At 38.3% G+C, this 24,328-nt stretch overlaps 1 protein-coding gene across 1 annotated transcript in view; it reads left to right on the top strand.

The window, feature by feature from the left end:
- Positions 1-22,833, top strand: part of LOC104520435 (serine/threonine-protein phosphatase 2A 55 kDa regulatory subunit B gamma isoform) — a 50,025-nt gene extending 27,192 nt beyond the window's left edge. Inside the window, exons 6-8 of the mRNA XM_010162128.2 lie at positions 4,156-4,320; positions 18,051-18,220; positions 22,738-22,833. Coding sequence (XP_010160430.2) covers positions 4,156-4,320; positions 18,051-18,220; positions 22,738-22,833 — 431 coding nt within the window. The remainder of the gene's footprint in view (positions 1-4,155; positions 4,321-18,050; positions 18,221-22,737) is intronic.
- Positions 22,834-24,328: the final 1,495 nt, after the last annotated feature.

The raw sequence follows: 24,328 nt of genomic DNA, 5'->3' as shown, positions 1-24,328 counted from the left end.
TCCACATTCTTGTTATACATGTTTTGGCATGATCATAAAGCAGGCGTGCTCATTTATATTCTAGCTGATGAAGTGGAGAAGTCTGATTAATGTGAATTTTGGATCAAGGTGAGGGTCATCTTTGTAACCTGCACTAAAAGGAACTTTATGGAGTGACTTCTCCCAGAGGAGGATATTTCTGTTAGATCCGTGGCCCAGAGGCAGTGGAACAAATCTTCTTCCTCCTGTCATCCTCATTTTAATATCAGCTGCACAACAGCAGCACAAAATAATGGATTAGAACTAAACATGCCATATAACTAAATTGTGTGTGCAGATCGCATCCCTCACACTGCATATCATTGCAGGTTGTTAATCATGCCTTTCCTTATGCTCTTGCCTCCTTCCTCTCACACTGTTTTGATTCCTTCCCTCCCCTTCCTCAGATCTTTCCTTAAAGTCTCCTTTCTCCTCTCAGTCAGGTCCTGTCCTGCCTGCTCACTCTCCTATGTTATACCTCTGTTCTTGAATAATTTTGAGAGAGCAACATAGACACTCTTAGCAGAAGTTAAAGGTTACAGTGCCTTTCCCAAAATTAACTCCTGGTCTTGTAGCTCTACTGACCCAACTGTAAGAACATCGTCTGTCACCATTGTGGTCTCCAGGCATACTAGACCTTTCATTTCCATTTTGCTGTGGAGAGCATCTAGAAAATCTGTTGGCCTCTTCATAGCTTTATCCTGTTTCACTGAGCCAAGCAGTGGAAGGGAGACCTGATGTTTAAGACAGCAAACATTTGGGTTAGGAGGGACAGACCTGTTCCATTTTTTGTGATCAAGAAGATACTTTCTGTTCCTCGTTTTAATATTAATAAATTAAAGGACTGCTGATGCATTCCAGCCCATCGCTGGCAAGGTGCCAGTTCAGCTTTCCCTTACTGCAAATATCCACTAGAGATTGAAATGCCTCATTCTTGGCAAGCATGTGGGGGAGTCAAAAACAGTGTGAAGACCTTTTTCGTTTTCTTAGAGGAAATTCCTACCCTGTTCAGGCACAGGAACACCAGCTTCTTTAGGAGAACAGAATTGTATCCTAGTGCACTGCAAATGGTGTACTCTTTGGTCTTTCTGTCTTAGATAGCTTTGGTCTTAGTTGCTTTGTCCACACTCTGAAAATAAACCACATTACAGGTGTCAGATGTGACTGGTATTTCAGATGTGAGTGAACCGGGGAGAGGGACGGTGCCCCACTCAAGACATCCCTCCAGAAGATGCAATTGCAAGTGAAACCATTAGCATCGGAGGCGACTCTACAGATTTGTACCATTAGGATACTTTTCCCTTTAGCAATGGAATTTTCATTTAATCAATTTCTGCCAGATTCCCTCTTCTTTGAGCTCTTCAGGTTCACCAAAGGGCCTGTTTTTGAAGCACACTTTCTGGTCCATTTTTTTTTATATTTTCCTGCCATTAAATGTTGTCCTTAAAAGGAAGAAAAAGACACAAAGGGAAGATGGAAAAACAGAAATGTGAAAAGTCCCATAGGACATGCTTGCCCTTACCATGTCACACTAGTTTAAATACAGTTCCCACACATCACATGTCAAGCTGTATTTGATTGTTTTCAAATAGATGGAAAAATCATAAGAGGAGGAAAATGGTCTTTTTTTGTGACATGTTCTTTTGATACATCAGGTTCTGTAGCTGTCAAAGCAAAGGCTGTTTTTCCATCTATTATTACAAATGCATTTGGGGTAAATATCTTCTGCAACTTTATTCCCTTGATTGTTTACTTCAATACAAGTGTTATTGTTTTATTTTTTCAAAATGTAATGAAATGATGAACTTTCAGTGGTGCATTTTCTCTATGAACCTCACTAAGCAATGAGGTTCTTTCTCAGTGGAGATTTAGATCACATCTGGAAATACAGTCTGTTTCAAGTATTTTCTGCTTTTCTTCCAGGAGAATGGAATATTTAATTGCGTTATTCAGCATAGGGTTATTCATTTCATGCAATGAAGGGAAATTAATCAATATTGTCTTCAGCAACCAGAAAAATGATACTTGCTATGACTGTTTCACATACTCTATTTATATTTTATACCTTTCTCATCACTCAGCAATTATTCATATCTCTGCTGAGAGGTGAAATTCTTGTATTGAGTTACTATAATTTCTCTGAACTCCTGAAAGCAATTCAATCACTGAAAGCAATTGCTTTTACTTAAAGATATTTCTTGAGACAGATTCACCAAATACAAATAACTGAATAGAGGTTATGTTTTCCTGTTGATTTTCAAGAATATTTAGTGATGCTTTATAAAAGGAGTAAATCAGTGTTGCTACATCTTAACATTCATTGCACTAATATTAATCATGATGGATTCTTGGAGATGGATGCAAATGTGATGGTGCAAGTAAATGGGAATGCACTTTGAAATGCAACATTAATTCATTCCCAGTTGTTATTACATGTCACAAGATATTCATAGTTTTGCTGATATTTTCCTTTTTAAACCCTTGGTGTAAAAAAACCCCAAACCATCAATGTGATGTATTTGTCTATGCAAAGTCATCAGGATAATTATCTCTGAATCTTTCATATTATGTTTAATTTCAATGTAGTGTCCCAGATCTGAGATTTTGGGAAAGATCAAAGTATAAAGGTGGTGATAGACTGTACACTATTCCCACAGAAATCAATTAGAGGTCTTCCATTTGGGAAGTGGGCACAGTGGGAACAGAAGCAGGCTTAGTATCATGATATGTGATTTCTCTTGCCATCAGTAAAACAGATTTTCTCATTTATCTTACCCTCTGAGATGTTTAAATTTTGTACGTCAGCTGATTCAGATTTTATGTTTGGGGAATCCAGGCACTGAGATGATTTGTGTTTAGGGCACTGAACTCAGTAGATCTGGGTTTGTTCTGTCATGCATTTCCCCTGTGATCTTATGCAAATCTTTTATTGCCCCTCACACAGCTTCATCAGTAAAATAGGGTAATGTTACTCTTCTTGTTCGAAGAATTTGTTAACATTTGGATGGCTTATCTACAGCAGATAGCTGAGGGCCATATGAAAATGTACAATCTTATTTAAATGTACTGCTTTACATATATATCCTCCTTTAATTTTATGCTTGTACACCTACTGCTTTCTTACAGCTCCCTCATGGGACTCTTTCTTTCATTCTTTTCTTTATAAGCAAGCTTCCACAGCCTGGCCTTCTCCTCCAAATACGTGTTAATTGAGTCCTGGTTTTTAAGCTCACCAAGACAGGTAATATATATGAGTTAGATATATATGTGTTGGAAAGGCACTGCGTGAGCTGTGCTTTGTGTGGATAATCTTTAGTTATCCAACCGACAGGTTTGTGCTTGGGAAACTAGATCCTTGGTGTATTTTTATTCCAGATATGTCCACTTAAATGCTTCAGATGTACAGTTCTCAGTCACAGAAATTCATATTGATTTCAGTAGTGAGCATTGTTTACATAAAGATCCAAGAATGCCGTTTCAGATATTTCTTTTGCAAGTATTCAAATAGCAAAACCAATACTGTAGACTATTTTTTTTTTTAGAAAGGATATTATATTAGTATATATTCAGACAAAACCATTAGCATAAATGCTTCTGTGTTTGCCACACTTGCCTTTGCAAAAAAGTGCATTTATTGTTTGAGGCTTTTAACTTAAGCTACATGTATTTTTTAGCTTAAGTTGCATGATCATAAAAGCCAGTGAGCCTTTACTGGAGTGAGCAGATTTGAGCTATACATTGTTCCCTATCAATCAGTATTATCTGGGATAGAGCAGTGGTTTCAATAGCAGCTACAAGGAGATCTAGCTACCTGCTCTCTATTGGTTTTAATGAAGGTGAATTCCAAATGCCCTGGAATACTGTTTCTTTGATGTCTTTGCACAGCATGGACAAAAGTTGACCTACTAATGGTATCTGCTGTAAAACCATTGTTGACTAGTGGGTCTTTGAGTTTGATATAGATGGGTCAGGTGTGGAAATTTAAAAACACCTTACTGCAAAACAAATGAATATATCTTTATCTGAAAATATTAAATGTATGGACATTTAAATAATCATGCTGCCTTCAAGAAGGCAGTAAGAGTCACTGGTTTACCTGCATACAACTGCATTTTCCTTAATGAAACTTCCATTCAGACATTGTAGATATAAAGCCAGCCAATATGGAGGACCTGACGGAAGTGATTACAGCCTCTGAGTTTCATCCCCATCACTGCAATCTCTTTGTCTACAGCAGCAGCAAAGGATCCCTGAGACTCTGCGACATGAGGGCATCGGCTCTCTGTGACAAACATTCCAAGCGTAAGTCATTGCTTCTTCTAGCCCCAGATGTCATTAAAGTCTTATTATTCATGGACAGCATGTAGATGTGTGCATACCCCAGTGTGTTAACTTCTCAGTTACAGGCACAGTTGAGAAGAAAACAGCAAAAGGAAGAAAATTTTCTCATCTATACAAGTATTACTTATGAACTTGATAACAGTCATGTCTTGTGGTTCTTACTGCAAGGATTAGTGAAGAACCCACGGCTCTCTAGCAAAAGAGTGATGATTCCTAACAAAGCAAATATTGAGGGGAGTATTTAAGTAGATGAGTCTACTTTTCTGAATGCATAACTACTGTTCTGAGTGCTGCAGCAAGTAAATTTTGTCATTTAAACTGCTTTTGAAACTTTGAATACATTTTCTGGATTAAAAAATGTCTGAGTCCTTCCTAAAAATTTAGTGCAGCATTCCCTATATGTACTTTTTCAATAATTTGTCTGTGCAGATACAGAGGAATTAATGCAGTAATATTGGGAAAAAGAAAAAAAGAAAACTATATTGTGTTAGAAGGTTTCATCTGTCCTAAAGTGATTTATGTAGCCTGTGAGACTTATGAGACAAAACCACCAATTCATGACATGACAATTCATATCTGAAATGTACATAAGAACAAGGATGTAAAATATTAAATGTGGGGCTGCCTTTGCTCTCGAAGTAAAGGGTGAAGGAAAATGCATGTTCATTATGTCTTACTCTTTATAGTCTAGATCAGATCTGTTGTCAGCTCTTTATAGTCTAGATAAAACAGTATATGGTTCTTCTCACCAGTAATCTGGCAAACCTGGGCACTTTGCCTTGTGCAAACAACCTGTTTATTCCTGATCTTCTGAGACTAAAAACCACCTGACAAAGGCATTGGGTCGTGTGGCTGGTTCCTGTGAGGAGCTGAGAACCTAATGAATGGTTTTGCTTTAGCCACCTTCAGGACTGGACACTACCATCTCACAGAACTGGGTCTTCTGTTTCTTCAGTTTCTTTTGCAATGCTGAAACACTGGGAAGGAAATTAAGGAGAAACTCTCTTACTGCTGGGGCATTTAAGAGGTTTTATGTCAATCAGTTCCTACTTGAACCTTTTGAGGTGGGCAGATCTTAGTAGGGGCTGGGGGAAGAAAACATTTGGAGATTTAAATGAGATATAAATGGTGCACAGATTTAGCACGCAAGCTATCTTTTTTACTGAAGTAAATGTACTAAAGTACCCATGACTAAGTCTTCTGGCTGCAATGTGGTCTCCAATTATAGAAAATAACGTTTTAGGACAATTTCCTAAGCAGAGAAGTGTTTTACCTTAGTTAGCTGTATCCCCTCGGACTTCTAGGGGAAATTCAATACCATGAAGTGAAATGCGAGCATGACACAATGTGGTACATCGCTGTGAGTTATCCTCTCCCACTTAATTGTTTTGTTCCATAATATTTTCATTTCTTCCTGCTAATAAGTCCTCCATGCCCCTATAACTCAGTGCCAAATGCCAATCATAACTTATTAAAACAACAATACAGTAACCCTGGATGAAAGAAGGCATTTTGTGCCAGAAGTGAGTGCAAGGTCTAATGGTCATTGATTAAACCCCATTTTCCAGATCTATGAGTTAGAAAATAGCCATTTAATGTAGCATTGCTGCACTGAACTCAAGTCAAGCTCATTGAGAAGCTGAGTGTGTCTCCACACACATGTACAATACAAAATTGATACAGCAACGGTAGAAATTCCAAAGTGCTAAAAGGAATAGGCCCACATAGTTCTGATTGGAGTGGTTTGAGTATAGCTCTCAGAGGCAAGCAAAACTAGTTCTATAAAGCCCATAGCAACCTAGGAGGATATATCATAAAAAAACCAATCAGTCTGGGAAATCAGATATTTGCACAGTTGTCTCTCTAGTGCCTTCACTGTGCATCTGATTCCTCTTTAGATTTGCTTTATGCATGGTGTATACGCATGATCAGTAAGTACCCTACTCTCCTAGCTCAGCTCACCTTTCCACCTTTCCCCATAAATGACTGCACTTCTCAACCAAACCAGCTACAGTGACTTTACTAGTCACTGTAAACCCTCATGTTCTGCCATGCAACCCTACTTTCTTAGTTCAGTCTAATATCAGTATGTGCTATCATTTCAGATGCTGTTCTGAGATTATAATGGACGTACATATTTTTAGAGATAAAAGATCCAGTGTAAAACCCACAAAAAATACCTAGGTGCTGAGCATACATTGTGAACTTTTGGTTTTACTCCTTTGTCAGACCCTTTGTTATCCAAATCTCTATAGCTGAGCTAAAGTCAGTTGCAGCTTTTGGGGGAAGGGCCCTTCCATTTGTACAAGTCTAGAGAGTGCCATGAATAATTACTGTGCCATACTGTATAAATAAATTACATACTAATATCTGTAGTGTAAGTCACTGACATGGGATGTTAATAAATAATAATGTTCTTGAAGATTTCTGCTTTGCTAAACTCAGTGGCAAAATCTCTTTGCTTGGCATTAGTGACAGCAATGCTACAAGATTTCCCTTATAAATCTTTCATGGCTCTGACATGTAAGAGACAAGATACTTCTTCCATATCTACTCATCCTTGGTGCCTATGCTGAGATTTATTAGCAAGCTGCCAATTTGTGTGATGAATTGAATAGGGACCTCTATCCCTTAGAAAATTATCTCAGATTACCACCAAAGCATAAGGCATTGAAAGAATATCAGGTCAGTAGCTGAGTTTTAAATGGTCCTTGGGATACTGATAACGTGCAATAAAATGTGTTATTTTTCTAATAGACTACCTGAAACTGCTTCTTATAACACCTCTTTAATAGATCATGCAATGCTGGGTGAGCAATCAGAAACAAAACATATGTGGCCATTAGAAATGGATATCCATGAAATCCCAATCTGTAACCATAGGGGAGAAACATGCAGAATACTGTTTGTGTTATTATCAGACTTTGCAAATAGTGGGAGAGAATTCCATCCAAATATTCTCCAGAGGAGGTGAAAAACAGAAATTAATGTCCCGGCTTCTTTAGACTATTAGAGGGATGGGAATAAGGAAGAAGGTGTTCTTGCAGTCCACATGTTTATAGGTAAAGATTTAAAACAGATATGAAAGTCAGACTCAAGCAGCACGAAATAGGGAATTAATTTAAATAATATGTCAGCTTTCATCTAAATAGCGTATGTGGCAAAACACCCAGAGGTCATCGTCGAGGTGTTATTAAGCCACCATGCACAGCCATGCTGTGTAGACAGAAGGCAGTATATGGGAAATCTGTGACAGCAGTGAAACAAGGGACATTAACAGCGGCAAAAGTATCACTGTTAGATCAGTTAGTTGGGAACATCCAAGAAATAAAAGAACTACCCCCTACCATAAATTCTCATGCAAGGGATTCAGGTGACAAGGAAGACAAGCATAAGGATACTGTTGCAGTAGGAGTGTCCTGACTAAAAAATACTTATGGCAGTATAATTTGCAGCTGTTCAATTAACATTGTTGCTAACTTGATTTTGATCTTTTCTTGCTAATATTGTGTTCAGAGCTCCTTATAAATGTGCATGGAGATAATGTCATTCTTCCAAACAGCTTGTAGACTAGATAGGTACATATGGCTGTTTCAACAAGTCATCTAATAAAACAGTCAGCTAAAGAAAACGTGAGCATGTGAAGTTGGAAAACAATGAAGAACTTTTTCAGTAGTTCATCAGAATTACTAAATTCAGTATTAAGTGGTAAATCAAAACTGTTATATAAATAGTTATGCAACATGGAAATTTAAGTCACTTGAGTATAACTTCCATTGATATTCTGTGTAATAGCCTTAATATCTTAAAGTCAATGCATACTTTGAAAGTTGTAGTCTATTTAAATGCTATATGTTGCTTTAAGGGTTTTTTTAGCATATATTTTTCAATATGTATTTGTAGAATAAAACCCTATTTCTAATTATCCATTACCCATATGCAAAATTTACAACAAAATACTTGAAGGAAGGAGGAACTGCAGTTTTAAGTTTATTGCTCCGTATGCCATGGTGGTCTTTAAAATACAAACTTCAGGGTTACTGTGACAATTTCACTGAGCTAGCCCTTGGCCAGCAGCCAACACAGCCATTCCCCCACTTCCTCCCACCCCCAGGGGACAGGGGAGAGGATTGGGGGCAAGGGTAAAGAGAGTCGTAGGTTGAGATAAGAACAATTTAATAATAGAAATAATAAAAAAAAATAATATAATATATTAAAATAGTAGTGTTAATGATGAAAGTAACAAAATATGCAAATGAGTGATACCCAGTGCAACTGCTCACCACCCGCTGACCAAGCCCGGCCCATTCCCAGATGACAATCCTGGAGGAGCGACAATCCCGAACCAAAACCACAATCCCAGAAGGGCAAGAGCCTGAGTGAAAGCCAGAGAGGCCAAAAGAGGAAGAGACCCTCACTAATACACTGGACATGACGTGATATGATATGGAATATCCCACTAGCATATCTAACTGTCAATTTAGCTTATTAATTTAAATATTCCTCACCCCCTTAGATCTTGTGCTTGTAGACTAACAGAACACAAAGTCCTTCACTTCCAGCAACAAAAATGCCAACACTGGTGTGTTATCAGTGTTTCTCCCATAACAAATCCCAGGCTGAAAGCAAAATGAAGCACTATTCTAGATACTAAGAAGAAACCCAGGTCTGTCCCAGCTAAAACCCAGGACAGTTACATTATGCAGTTAGCCTCTGTCACCATTTGTTCATGCTTTCCATCCTCCATACAGGCTTCACAAGCTTCCAGCATCTCAGTCTATAACAGGAACTATTTAGAGTCCCCCTCCATTTGACGGATGAAGCATTTGCAGATGACTGGAAATCCTAACAGCCATCTTCTCTGGACTCTCCCTGAAAGGAGCAAAGCATCTTAGCTGGCCCCTTCCCAGTTCCATGGGATGCATAATCAATATCTTAAAATTATAAAATGGTCTTTGGGGTAATGCAGAGTGAATTTGGGGTTTGGTTTGTGACCCAAAGTTGCCACCCAAAGATGATGGTGGTATCTTTTTTCCTTGAGATCCTTGTCCACGTTTTTATTTGAAATTGAGGCCTGAAAGAAATGCCAGCCCTTCCCCAAGGATAAATGCTGCTATCCTCTCAGTCTGGCATGTAACTCAATATCTGCTGGTTTTTTTCAAGATTATGTTTAATTTTGAACTTAAGAATTCAGAACTGTGGAAGCAGCCAAAACAGAAATCAAGAATAATCTACTTGAGTATGGTAGTTTTTAAAATTAAATTAATTATAGTTACTGGTCTTTTAAAGGAGGTTGGAATTTCAGAGAGAAGACAGCTTGCAGATCTCTAACTGAATATGGATTATCTTTCATTTGCAACAGAGAACAACCAGATGCACAAAAAAGCCTGTGACAGAATGTCCCTGCTGGATTTGCTAATTAATATTGCCCTTTCCAAATGAGTGATGCCTATTGTATGACTGGAAAAGAAACAACTTGTTTTTCTTTTGTGTGAGCTTTACATCTAAAATACACGTTTCATTTCTGTGTCTGATCTCAGGTTATCATCTGAGAGAGAGACAGCCACCATTCTCCCTTTGTGCATTGAGAGGCCCCTGTCAAAGTAATGTCCACTTCAGGCAAAATCTGCAAGGTTTCATGTGACAGGAGTGAAACTTATCTGAGCTTCCGTAATGATTTGGCTCTGTGCTTTAATAAAGGCTTATTCTCCTTATCCTAACTCTGGATTTATTTTATAAGCATGCACTACAAAGGCCTGTATTCAGTGCTGATTTTATATCCCCAGTGAAAAAATGTGCCTGTATCCTGATAATTTTGTAATTATCACTGTCACTAAAGATCTGTTGCTACAATTTCATGCATGCTAAACTAGATCCTGGAAAGGATCCTTGCTTGTGCAGGAATCCCATTGAAATTTGGTAGAAGATTGCCTTTAGCATGGGCTCCAAAGCTTCCGTTCTGCTCAGTTTGGATGAATGTATGATAAAGACATTTAAAACATAGCAAATGAAAATTTGAAAGTGTTTCTACAGAAATGCAATTATGTCTGTGTATTATTTCCTCCAGTTCTGCAAGGTATGTTAAAATTAAATCAGAGGAAGAAAAAAATTATATACATACTTCTAGCTATCAAATACTAAGAGGAAAGAGAAAAGCCTGAAGCAATTGTAAATGATTTATGATTGAAGAGGTGTTTCATTAACCCCTCTCCCCCAACCACACGCACAGATAAAGCAAATAATTGCTGTAAGATTGTTTTAATTATTCAGTCTATTAAAATTCCCGTCTTGTTTGCTTAATTTTTTAATAGCAACAAATACTGCTTTTCAATGTCTCATGAAACCAACATTATTCTTTCAAGATCCTGTTTCACTAGGGAAACCCCCCCCCCCCCCCCTTATCACTAACCTTATATATCAAGGTCGGAAGACTTACGCATGAATTTGGCTGTAGAGTAGTTTTATGTCCCATTAAATCCATGGGATTGCTCACAACAGGTGGCATTAAACATGCCCGTAATTCTTTGTGAGACTGAGGTTTAAAGAGGCTTGATCTTCTAGATTAGCTTTGCGTTTTTTCACTTCCTTGCTCTCTTTAGCACCATTTCTCTTTATTAACAAACTCACTGGCAAAGTTACATTACTATAAGCAACTCTGTAGTGAAGCTCCCACCCACGGATCTTTAGCTATTGATCTAAAGGCTTTGCCTTTCAGCACTAATGCACTATCCCTTGTGGTTTGCAACAAGCTGCAGCAACTCACTGCAGATGGTAAAACAGATTCTTAAATATTGATTTGAGGCTTCACTTTTAAAAGCCATACTCTAGAGGTATTGATGAGAAGCCTGGTTTTAATCTTGGGTCACTGAATAAAGGAATGCTTTATGGGAGGTGGAATTTCAGTCTTGTGGTGTGGAGGTGGTGTCAGACACTTACTTTTACTCAAAGAAGGAAAATGAAGTGTAAGTGCCCAGGCCATGAAGAGGTGCCCTTTGGATTATATAAAAACAAATAGAAAATTGAAATATAAAAAGATACTGCTTTTCAGTTTAAAACAGGATAAGCAACTACAGACTGCAGTAATATAAAATGTTAAATGATTGTGGTTAGTTGTTTATACTTCGTGTCTTAAAAAATAATTGTATTTTAGATTGCTTATGAAGGTGGAATCAAAAATTCCCACACATGCATAACCATATTAATCAGTGTAGAACACGAAGGCAAGATTGTCACATTAGCAGAACATCCTGGTCTTGAAAGAGAGTTTCTGAAGGAGGTGAATGTGTGAGTAGATTGGCTTAACACAAAACAATAAAACATTCAGAGGTAGTGAAAGATAGAGTAAATAATAATGGTAAACCCAACTTTTATCATAAACAATGAAGCTAAAAGGCATAAAGAAACCATGAATTTCAAAGGGAGCTTTGCAATTGGCCTTGATTCACTTAGAATGAACTCTGTAACTCTCTAGTATGGAATCCTAAAGTAGAATTTAAACAGCACATAATAATAATAATTATACCTGGGCAGACCAGAGGTCCTTCTAGCCCAGTATTCTGGGTCTGATAGTGGCCAGTAGCAACATCAACAGAAAATGTAAGAACAAGTGTATGATTTTTGGCCTCTGCAATTTGCAGTTGGAAACCTGGGGTTCAGGGACTTTAGTGAGAGTGAATTTACTGCATTTAACAATACTCAAATGGATTTTGTTGTTTGTTTTTTTTTCTTTCCCCTGAATTTGCAGTTACTTTTGAACTAGTGTATAATTTTTACCATTCAGAATATTTTTCAGTAAAGTCTTTGGTAGCTTAATTAGGCATAGTATGAAGAGCCGTCAGCTCTGTACTTACCCTTTCCTGGTTTCACTTGGTGACCCCTACTTGTTGATTGGAACAGACAGGGTACAAAGTGAACTGTCGTTCCTTATTCATCCTTTTCATGCCACTCTTAATTACAAACCCCTCAGACTTTCCTAGGCTGAGGAGTCCCAGTCTGTTTAGTCATTCCCTGCATGGAAGTAATTTGATACTTCTGGTCATTGTTATTGCCCATTTTTGTGTCTTCTCGAGGGCTCTACCACATTGGAGATAAGACCAGAACTACTCATAGCTCAAGATGTGAACACATCTTGAATTAAATGGCACAAAAAAAATAATGCTTTCTGTGTTGAAGGATAGTAACAAGTGTCATGGACTTAAAAAAATGAATATGATTAGTATTTTTATATAAATTCAGTTAAGTTTAACTTAGGTTTTTTATACTAAAATATATGTGGTGGAGCAAATCCCAACATGTCCTGGGGAATGGTGCTAATTTGCCATCTACACATATTAGAGTGTAGTTAAATAATTTGTAAGATCTTTAGCTTAGGATCCTGTTTTGTGAGACACATTTGATGAGTATAACCATGTATTCCAGAAAAAAAAAAAAAAAGAATGTTTAAAAGTGTTTTGTTATCAGCTATCTGGAGAACATGTTGTTTCTTGTTCCTTTTGCAAGTTGCTGTGACTAGTCTGTCAAGATGGGTGGGATTCTATACATTTTGAAGTACCATTTTCCTGTACATTTGAATCAGGTATTGCCACCATTTTCATTTGGGATCTGAAATGAAAGAAAGACTTAATTTAGATCATAAATTGTTTGGCCTGGGACTGCATCAGTTTCCTGTGTTTATGAAGCTTAAAGCCCACTGAGAGGTTACCTGATCCATCCCAAATAATTACAGGTCCAGCTGAAATACACCTGTTCTGTGTGTACCTGTGTAACCCAGAGGTTATCTGTAATAAGTCCTTAATTCAGTCTAACTGTAGACTGTTTGTATGCATGATGCATGGAAAATCAAAATTATTCTCCCTCTCTTGTTCCTGCACCTTCGCTGGCTCTGGCCTCTGTGGTCGTCTCCCTCCTCTTTAACTCCACTGTCTCTTTTTCCAGTGTTGCCAAAACTATCTTCACCTATTTGTAGCTTGAACAGGAACTATACAGTTTATTACATCCATTAGCTGTCTTTGGAGGTGGAGAGTTATTTTGTGGTACAGGATTTCCAAGGACTGAGATCTAATAGCAACACTTTAATGCTATAAAAACAGGAGTTTTCAGGACAAAGTACAAACTATAAATAATATACTCCAGAAAAAAATAATAAGTTATTATTTGGTCATAAGTAGAAAGAAAATAGCTTCAGAAGAAGCTTTTTCTTCCTGCTCTAGGGAATGACTTTTAAAGGCTGGTTATAATTTTATCCTATGAATAATGGCATTTCTTACCAAATCTGTGGAGCTCGTAAGCTTTCATCTTCAAGTTTTCCCTGGTTTTGTTTTTGTCCCCCACCTCCCCAATCTTCACCACATGTTCTTCAATATAATCTGTAAGTATGATTCATCTTTGCTTTTCTTTTTAAATATGTTTGGCTTTGTAATAGCAAAAAGTAGGTTTTATCCATAGTTCTGCTTTTGGTCTGCAGTAACAGATATTTTCAAGGTTCATATCTTTATGCCTTAAGGAGTACACAGCATTATCACCAAGAGTCTTCTCCCTTGCCAGTTCTCTGTTTCTCTTGTTTTGTTTACTGCTGTTTCACAGTAAACCCTTATAGTTATCATCAAGTGCTCAGGCTATGATAACAACATTTTGCCAAAACTTATACTCTATTTTTCTCTCTTTTAAAAGCAATGGAAGATTTCTGAATACAGCTGACATCTCTTTTGTCCCATCAGTCCATTATACACTTATACATTCAGGTCGAAAATAAAAAGTAGCTCCAGATAAACTTTAATTATGTTAGATAGATAGCTTTTCTAACCCCTGCCTCATATTATCTCAGGTACTGTTGTTGCTTTCCTTTTAAATAGATCTTAAAGAGGACTTTATGTTTTAAAAAACATGATACATATTTGTATTTTGGAACAATCTGCCTTGCAACACTGCTGTGAGTGCTTGTGTTTTTATTTCATCAAGGAAAAAGAGTGAAGGTAAGATGAAAAGAAGAAGTGGAAGGTACATTGAAAATTCAGCCGAAGCATTACCCAAAGACCTACAGTATAATGTAGAGGATCATGCATGCTCCTTGTTGCGATGATTTTGGAAGGAATACAAGATTTTCTTTTAGCGTTATTATTGTTTTCTAAAGTTCACATATGCCAGGATTTACACCCTGAAGTGATTAAAGCTCTGCCCAGCAAACAAAATACTAATTTTCAGTGGTGTTGGAGTCTGGAGAATACCAATGACTCCATCAAAAATGTGTGTCTTTGGAAATGGGCCAAACCAAGAGAAAGACCTTTTATGAGAACCTGGGGTTTTATGTTTTCTGAGACTGAGTTATTTTTGGTTGTTTAGTTACAATTTACTCACTATTTTTCAGTGGAGTGCACACAGTAGTGCTGTTTGGTTTATCACTTCCTGTGTTTATAGCAGTTTGGTATCCCTCTTTCACAATTATCTATTTGGGAAACTTGGAGATGCTTTTTCTATTTGCTGATTCTAAGGAGAGTCTCCATGTCTACTTTAGATTGGAGAAAACCAAGGAATACTAAGATTTTTCTTTTATGGGAGAGGAGAGTTTGTTTTACAGCAGATGGCAGTTCCTTTTGAGAAAGAAGAAGCATATTTTTATGCTGCAGATTTTCTTCAAGATTCAGGAAAATAGTGCTCTGGCAAGTATCCTTCACCCAACCCATCCTTCCCTCCGAAGTCTGGAATTACTTCTGTGAAAAACTACCCTAGTTTTTAACCTGTGAGCAGGAAGCCATGCAGAAAGGGATTGAGCATTTTTATTTCCCTAAGCAGACTTTCCATGTATCTGCCAGTGGAGTAAAGGACAGGAATGACATCTTCCTTGGAGTCTCCTTTCCAATATTGGCTGTACTCTAGAGACATGCTCAACTTCCCTCTGTAATACCATGGTATTTCTCTATTTCTCAGTCCTTTCACCCAAGGCATATTTAAGTCTAAGTTAAATACCCTTTTTCATGGCAAAAGTTAGTTATTAAGAAGTTAATCAAGAAACTAATTGAAGAGTATAATAGAATTTGTAATCAAATCTCAGTAAAGTTCTGATTCCAAGTCCTGGTGTAAAAAGATTTATTTAGATACAGAAAAATAAGCTAGATCTGAAGTCTCATGTTTTGGATGCTGATTGCCCCCTGGCATAAGAGCATCCTCCAAAAGATGAGTCTAAACCATAATGAACAGAAAATGTGTTTCTAGTGCTGGCTGGCAAACCTGGTGTTGCAAACGGTGGGCTAGCACCACATTTTTCTCCTGTCAGCTTGAAGAGGCCAGGGTTGAATTTGAATTGCTTGCCTGAAGTCCAAGTCACATAGCTGTCACTGCTGTTCTGTCTCCAGTTACTCAACTTGTATTAGCCAAACAGAATGATGACTGTGGTTTTTTGCAGTGTATGCATAACCTATATAGATGCTAATCCAGAAATAGCCAAGAGCCAAGAACACTGTATCTCACCTTCATTTCCTGAGGCCAATGCCTTGTTCTGGTTGCTCAGACATATGCTGCTAGTTGCTAAACTTTCTCTGTAACATGAGGAGCTGCTGCTTAATTTCCTGTAACAATTTTCCTGGCTTGGTTATGCTGACTATAGGAACTATCTGCAAAGAATTGCTGCCACTAAAATTTCTACCACTATCTTTCTTTCTGTAGTGATACGAGGCTTTTATGCCCGCATTAGTTTCTGCAGTTAATTAATCTAAGTCTTTCTGATACTTACTATGCTAAAGGTAGAAAAGCAATAAACAGTGCAGATAAAGGATTAAATGGTTTAATCTCACTAAGTAACAAAATACAGAGTACCCAGGTACAAATATTACTCCTCTTCTAATCACTGGGAGTTGGACGAGACACATAGAGCCAAGAAAATATATCACAGCTATAAATGAAAGTGTAGTTCAGTTAGTTTGGAGTTGTTGAGGTTTTTTTCTTTCCTGGTTTTTATAGCAAGTTCACATCATAATTAGGAGGATGAAATTCCTGCCAGCCAAGTACATAGTTTGGACAGATTAAAGGGAAGAGGTATGAGAAATTATAATTGCTTTATGCTTGTCAGACTTCTATTGAAAATCTGACAGGATAATTGCAAAATACCTGCTTTGCATAATGTCTAGGCAAATTTTTGAAGAGCTATTTGAAGTTGTTCGTTTACAATCTGTCTGAAAAGAAAAGTTTTTTCCCCCTTTTTGAAGTAGTTCATTACCGTTTAGGTGTGTGGTACGTGTTCAAATATAGACCTTATTCTCATGTGCATGCCTGGCTGCATTCTGCTGCCCACCCCCAAAGAAAATTGCCCATAATTTTTTGTATTACCCCACATACTTCGCCTACATACTCACCCTTAACTTTCAGCAGAACATTATTTCACCTGATGGAAGCTGTAACCTTGTTGCTTTCAACATTCTGAATCATAGTCATAGATAAATTAATTGAGAGAGAAATGTTCCAGTGGACTACACAAAAAACTCTGTTTTGACTGACAATAAAGTTGTTCTACTTTCAGCACATTTTCAAGTCTCATCACATGGCTTTTCTTTACCTGCTTTTGAAACTTGAAAATTACAGTCACCAAAATGCCAATTTTCAAAGAATATTCTAGACAGAGGTGCCCAAACCCTACTGATTTTGCTGAGAACGGAAAGACCCCAAAAGCCCGACTTTCTGCTAAGGTTCACCTTATGAGGTCATTTGGATCACAGGTCCACAGATACCTGCAGAAAGGCAACAGAGTTGCTCTAGGCATCTGGTAGGCAGGGCTAGAGTTCGTGCAGGCTCTTTGGGGGAGGATGAAGAGACCTTGGTGGTTAGTGAACTTGTAATGGATGAAGTAGAGCCCACTAATACCAGTTGTTTCAAGCTTCTGCAATTCAACGTGAGTCATCCAGTATCATGATTACGTACAGTTGAACAAGGATGACCAGTCTTCTAGCTACAAGAGTTGGATTTCCCTGCATGGAGGTGCTGTGAGCAATATTTTGTAATCCTCTGCCTTGTTGGATTGTGCAGCACACAGAACAGCCAGCCAGCACATACGGGGTTTAGTGCTTTCCAGAACTGTCAGTAATTGCACATCAACTAAGTAGTTCATGTATCCACATGGTAAATCACTGTCTATTTTCTGCTTATCTCTCAGGAAGAGGTAATTACAATTTGCAATTGCTTTCAGAATTCTCGTGTTTAGTCTCAGATGTTTTCAGACATGACCAGTGACAGGCCTGCACACTGGGCCAGCTGGTTCTGGCAACCAGGGCAGGCTTTGAGTAACCACCCTTCCTGGGGATGCCAAGACTATTGTGAGACCACGTGTACATCTTTCACGTGATGGGGACACCTGAATTTTGGTTATGTCAGGAAACAGGACATGCAGACCCCAGAAAGGACGACCATAGATGCACTGCTTTGCTACAGGTAGCTGTAGTGAACTGACTGGTGTATTTACATAATTTCCCAGAGTGGCACTTTGGACCCATAGCTATACGGTGAATTATCGTAATGTTTAAAGCTTACAGTTTGCATTTTTGTGTAAACATAAACAAGTAAATTAAGTGACAGGAATATAAATAATTCTATATTATGTTCCTTGGTACATTGAATTACATGTTTCACAAGAAATACACAGTTCAGATTGTACAACAGAATTTTTTCATAGAATTCTAATTTCTCTCTTCCTTTTTTTCTTTGAACAGTTTATGAAGAACCAGAAGACCCCAGTAACAGATCATTTTTTTCAGAAATTATCTCTTCAGTGTCTGATGTCAAATTCAGTCATAGTGGTAGATACATGCTAACAAGAGATTACCTCACTGTCAAGGTTTGGGATCTGAACATGGAAACAAAGCCTGTAGAAACATACCAGGTAGGTATCTCCCATGTCTTGAAATGCAACAATATAAAAGCATCTCCCTGTTCAAAAATTGAATGTTTTCCTAAACTTCTCATTTCTTGATCTGAGAAGCAGCTAGCTAAGAGAGCTGCTAATCAAGATGGTTAAAATCCTCACAGTGACATCCTGTGTCACTGGGCAATTTCAGCATTAGTAAGGATGTGTAAGGCCTGAGGAGTCAGGGTTACACTCACTGTGGATTATTGGGCTCTTGAGAGAAATGATGCTTCTAACAAGGGAAATAATCCCTTTACTTTGGCATCTGTTTTCAAATGATGTATTTCACTATTAACATTTAAAAGAAACTGAGGAAAGGATTTTGTGTGTTGCTAAGCATTCTACTCCCACTGGGACTGCTGAGAGTTTACACCTTTGTCATTTCACAACTTTTTTTAAAAACTTCATCTATGCATTTCTCCCTTGTGCCTAGTTCTAGAAGTGATCAGTGTTAAACCCTGACACCACCACTGACACAGCAGTTTGAGAATGCCTGGCAGACACATCTGGTTGCCTGAATTCATTGCGATATTATCCAGACAAAATGCCAGTGGCTCCAGCCAGCACTGAGTTTGTACTCTGGCATCTGTTCTGTTTGGCAGAAGTGGGCTGAGCTTACATTTGTTGACTCTGCCCTGAAGAAGGAAAATATGTCTGTTATGCAGAAACTGCTTGTTGTAAAAATGCAGTAAGAAAAAACTGTTAAACTACCTGTAGAAGAGTGTGCAAAGTAGGAAAAATGTGATTCATCTAGCTCATACTGCTTTCTTAGAGACAGTCCTGTGACAGTGCTGGAGCAATCCCTTGTTTTCTGCGCCTGTGTAATGGCAGGTGGGGTACAGTAGTTCACAGTAACTATAATTAAGATTAGTTTTAAAATAACATATAATGAGAGCTTGGTAGTGTGACTTGTCAAAAACAACCAAAATTTTACATCACTAATGTTGCAGGTATTTATTAGTTAGGGTTTATTAGCTAAAGTGGTCCCCAGTGTTTTACACTGCACCCATTACATTTTGGTGGATACTCTTCAGTGTGTTCCCTGTTAATATTGGAAAGTCTGAGCCTGTGTACCTTTAAAACTACAGAATTGGTTTTGCTCTGAAAATGGCAGTACTTGAAATGCTAAATGTGTTAGAAATGTTGATATGCTGTGAAAATGGAGTGGGAGGGTAAGGGCGAGACTGTGTTTTATATATCAGAATCACATCTCAGATTTTGGGAACTTAGGTAATATATTGTTTTGTACTAATGCTAATGGAGCAGGCAACCTTGTCCCTGGAGAGGAATAGCTGGTCAAGCCAACCTGTTTGTCTTGACTTTGACATCTGCTTTTTTTTCCTCATGTAGGTAGCTGTGAAACAAGCTAGCCACCTTTAAATCAATCTGACACCCAACAGTGGGACCAATTAAAAAGTTATAGTTCTCCATGCTGAGATGGGAATGTAAAATTCCCATGTAATAATGTAAAATTTTCAGTACTGATTATTGCAATCAGAAGCTTATAGAAAAACAACCTGCAACAACAAAACCTCTGCAAATATAACAGTGTTCTTGCTGCCTTACTTTAACCTGTGGATTACCTTTCATTTTCAAATATTTATCCAGCGCCTTGTAAAGAGTATATAGATGCACTGCTGAGCGTTACAGCAGACTAAAGGAGAATTTGGAATTTAGGGGCCTTAGGAAGCACAGGACTCCATCAGAGTCACATGGTCCAACTGCTCTAGGCAGCCTTTCCTGTTTTCCAACTGCAGAGAATAGAGAATTCTGTTCTTAACAAAAAAATGTTTTAAATTACTCTTTAAAATATTTTTTGTAGAGATATCTCTCTCCCACATACATAAATCTCATATATAAACTTGGAAATCTCTCAAAAAAGTTTTTTGTGGTGGATGACCCAAAGGCAATAAATAAACCTAACATTTTCAGTTATGTATCCACGCAATTATGATGACATTTATATCATTAAAAGATTAAAATATATTCATTAAAAAATTGAATTTCTCATTTCATCCATTGCATGGTAGCCACTTAAATACTGTCTACCTGTGAAACTCATGGAGAGGGTAAGAACAGGAGATTTCTTCACATGATTGTAAGAAAGAGCAAAGTCTATAAGTGTACTACTTTATTATATGAGATGTTAGGAAGAAATTCTTTCCTGTGAGGGTGGTCAGACACTGGGACAGGTTGCCCAAGGAAGTTGTGGATGTCCCCTCCCTGGAAGTGTTCAAGGACAGGTTGGATGAGGCTTTGAGCAACCTGGTCTAGTGGGAGGTCTCCCTGCTGATGGCAGGGGGGTTGGAACTGGATGATCTTGAAGGTCCCTTCCAACCCAAAACATTCTGTGATTCTGTGATTCTGTGATTCTGTGGTTCTGTTTATATATTTATTATATTATAGTATTTACTAATATTAGGTATTGCTAGATAATTCCATGAAGGTCTGACCTAAAACAGTGCAGTGAAAAAAAGGAGAGTGTCTTTTGTAATTAGTTAGGAATGAATTTGTTTTGGATTCAAGTACTATTCATATATGGTAAGAACAATGTGTAACAGACAAGGCAAATCTGATTTTACCCTCAATTGGTAGTGGCAGATGGATATGCAAACAAGGTGAAAATCAAATGTTTCTTCCAGTTAGTTTTTCGTAGTCACTCTGAGGGGCTGAATGGGGTTAAATGTGGTAATCAAAGGGTCCACATGAGGAGTAAGCTGGTTGTCCAAGGCAGTAGTGCAAGTCTGCAGAGTTAGTCAAGAAAAAGGAGCTGAGACCTTGAAGAGATCAGTAAGAAATCTGAGAGAGCAACTGCAAAATGCTTTTTGACAGAGCTGATAGAAAGTTACAGCCCCAAGCTGTGGAGTTGGACACAGTTCACAAAGGGTGTGTACATGACAGTGTTCATGACAGATGGCTGCTGGAAATGGTAACAGGAGGAAGACTGAGAAATGACAGTCAATGAGGTGAATGTGATCTACTTCCTTCTACCTTACCCAACCTTTCTGTTTCTTCCAAATGTTGGTTGGGAGCTCACAAAGATGATAAAAGAAAGAACTCCAGTTCTGTAACAAATTGCACTGCTAACATAAAAAGTCTTTAAGTAAAGGGAACGTGAAAGGGTTTAGTTACAGTGGGTGCAAGAAAGTGTATCAGTACTAAAAGTGTTCTGACCTATTAATCACCATGAGGGTAAATTCATTTAATTGTGAAATGTTTTATCTGCATCTACCATTTGCCTGTATAAGACATTATCTGCTGATGTAAAGCTCAGTGTTCATTCATCTAGTAATGAAAATTGATCCATTACTAAAATTTATAATCCTTAATAACCTTCCATTACAAATATTCCTAGGATACTTTGCAATTTGGCTATTGCAAGTGGGTTAGTTTAAAGAAAATATAAGTGAAAGGTCATTGTCCCTTGTCTGGTCTTGACAGAAGTTATTTTACTAGAAGAAATGTTTATGCCCTCAGGCCAGAGGAGGGTGCTGAGCATCCCTGAGCAGGAACAGTCTCTCTGGACTTGCAAGAACCAGTATCTCTGTATGCCAGCGCTAAATTATGCCCCTTGGCTATTGGAATGGTATGCATGCTTCCAGAGGCCATGGACACATCTTTGGTTTACAGTGTCTGCAACAGCTAGAAGAAAACATCAGGAGTGAAAATGCATTAGTAAATTTGTCTAGGCAGGGATTTTCTAGCTCATTATTTCCTTGTGGAATGAAACCAATCATCCAGAAAGAAAACTAATCAAATTCAGCAAGGGATTGAAACAGTTTGCATGAGATCTGCCTCTTTATGATAACCCATGTTCGGCAGAAATATGTGGCCCAGATGAGAGTTCTTCTGCTGGTTAGTCCCACTTTTCAAGTATGTAAGTGAGAATTTACAATGCTGTTTTTAAGTCTTAGCCAAATAGGAGATATCTTTGGGCTAAATTAGTGATCTAATTTGCAGCCTGTGCAACTGCAACCTTATACTGTATTTGCTTCTGAAATACCTTACCCAAATATATGTAATACCCTACACTACTTCTTTTAATAGAGGCAAGTTCTTTCTGCCACAAGAAGTGAAACTCCACTTATCTGGGAATATGACATTTCTGTTACTATTTAAATTAGATTTCTTGCACATTAATTAGCACATCTAGGGTATCAGCTGGTGAAATGTCTTTGGGAATTAGGCTAGCGCTGAGAAAATCACCCAAGCAGGAAACAAATATGTTGAAGAGGGGTGGTCTGCAGCCTGCTGAGGGAAGTATGCTTCATGCCTTCCTGCAACAATAATTCTGTAGCACCTGGTTAACTGGGCTGTGGAAAAGTACACGTAGCTTCATTTGAGTTTAAACACAGTATCTTCTGCAAAGCACCCAATCTGTGCAGCGTATTTTGAAAGTGGACGTGGGAGATAAAACAGAAAGTGAGGGGCTGGTTGTGGAGGTTTGTATTTTGTTTTGTTTCAAGAATAACAAGTTATTTTCTTTGACACAGGTCCATGATTACCTTAGGAGCAAGTTGTGTTCCCTCTATGAAAATGACTGCATCTTTGACAAGTTTGAATGTGCATGGAATGGATCAGACAGGTAATCCATCCTTATCTCTGTCACTGTCTTCATTTAGCAAAAGAGCTCCCATATGATGGGGAACAGTCAGAAAGTAAAGCATTACACATGGTTATTTTCCACATCAATTTGCACCTTCACATACCAGTGTTCAGGCTGATAAAGGGTGTTTGGATATCGGTGCCATTGTGTCTCTGACCTCCTTAGACATGATGCACACCTTGTTAATCTTGGCTTCTGCCTTAGGGGAAAAAAACCCTTCAAATTCTGTCTGTTTTCACCAAAAGCATAAGTAGGCTGCAAAAGTTATAAACAGTGCTGCCAACTTGCACAGCCACACCAACACACAAAGGAAGCTTGTGTGGTCCTGTATTTACACTTGAGCTACCTCAGAAATCCATTTCATTTACTGGAATCAGGGAGTGAGGAAAGGCAGTCGTGGGCACCCACTGATTGTCCACAAACTGCTGCCACCTTTCCACTGACATAAATGACAGTTTCTTCTGATACATACCCCCGTCAGAGCAGTCCCTTTCCCTATGCACTGAAGGAAAGGTCCTGGTTTTTATCTTGGACCTAATAACTTGTTGATATTTTCATGAGAAATATTGGCACAACAAGTCAGAGAGTGCGAGCGAGGATGCAATGTGCCCATGCCATAGTGTTAGTGAATGGTAGCAGTACTTTGGGGAGTAGGAATATTGTACAGGAAGAAATGAGCAGCTGAGAGGATTGGGATAATAAAAATGGATTAAATCCAAGAGTATAATGCAAGGTGAGGATTTTAATTAAAACAAAACATAAACCTTCATCTTATCATTTGGAAACAACTCACGGGGACATTCATACATTAGGTGACTGTGGAAGGGATTGGCAGTCTACAAAATGCATGTGAAAGAGAGCACAGGAGCCAATTTTGAATGGCACACAGTGACTCCTGTCTCAGCAGAGCTAGGAGCCAAGAGGCAAAAGTATGGCATTTGCTGAGAGCCTGGAACTGTGCCTTCAGCTCACTTACCCTCCATTTGTGAAAGAGAAAAAAGATGCATATCGCTGTATTTGAAGCAGACATGACTCCCTGGATTGGGCAGAGACTGTGAAACAAATTGTGGGGCAGCTGTGAAAAAGGCAAATATGATCCTTGAATGGGCAAGACTGGGGTATCCAGCAGAGAGAGGAGTAGTGGTGACATTATGTTAGGGTCTTATTCAAAGACCTTTGGACTGCAGTTACACATTTCTTGTCCCTCATCTCCAAGGTGGATGAACTAATTGGGCAAATGGACAGCTGCTCTGAAGAGAGGAAAGGGCAGGAGTTTGTTTTTGATCACCTTAGCAAAAGAGCAGCCAAGATGATACTTGCTTCTAGTAAGTATATCAAGGAGGTGTTTTGATCAAAACCACCTACTGTGGTTTGACCCACAGTAGGACCATGCAGTCCTGCATTCACTCCCCCAACCCGGTGAGATGGGATGGGAGACACAACAAAGGGGGCACAGGATTAGGAATGAAGGACAGGGA

Source organism: Antrostomus carolinensis, unplaced genomic scaffold (genome assembly GCF_000700745.2).
Source record: "Antrostomus carolinensis isolate BGI_N321 unplaced genomic scaffold, ASM70074v2 scaffold5142, whole genome shotgun sequence".
Classification (NCBI taxonomy): domain Eukaryota; kingdom Metazoa; phylum Chordata; class Aves; order Caprimulgiformes; family Caprimulgidae; genus Antrostomus; species Antrostomus carolinensis.
The sequence above is the reverse complement of the archived record's forward strand: the minus strand, read 5'-3'. Positions and strand labels throughout refer to the sequence as shown.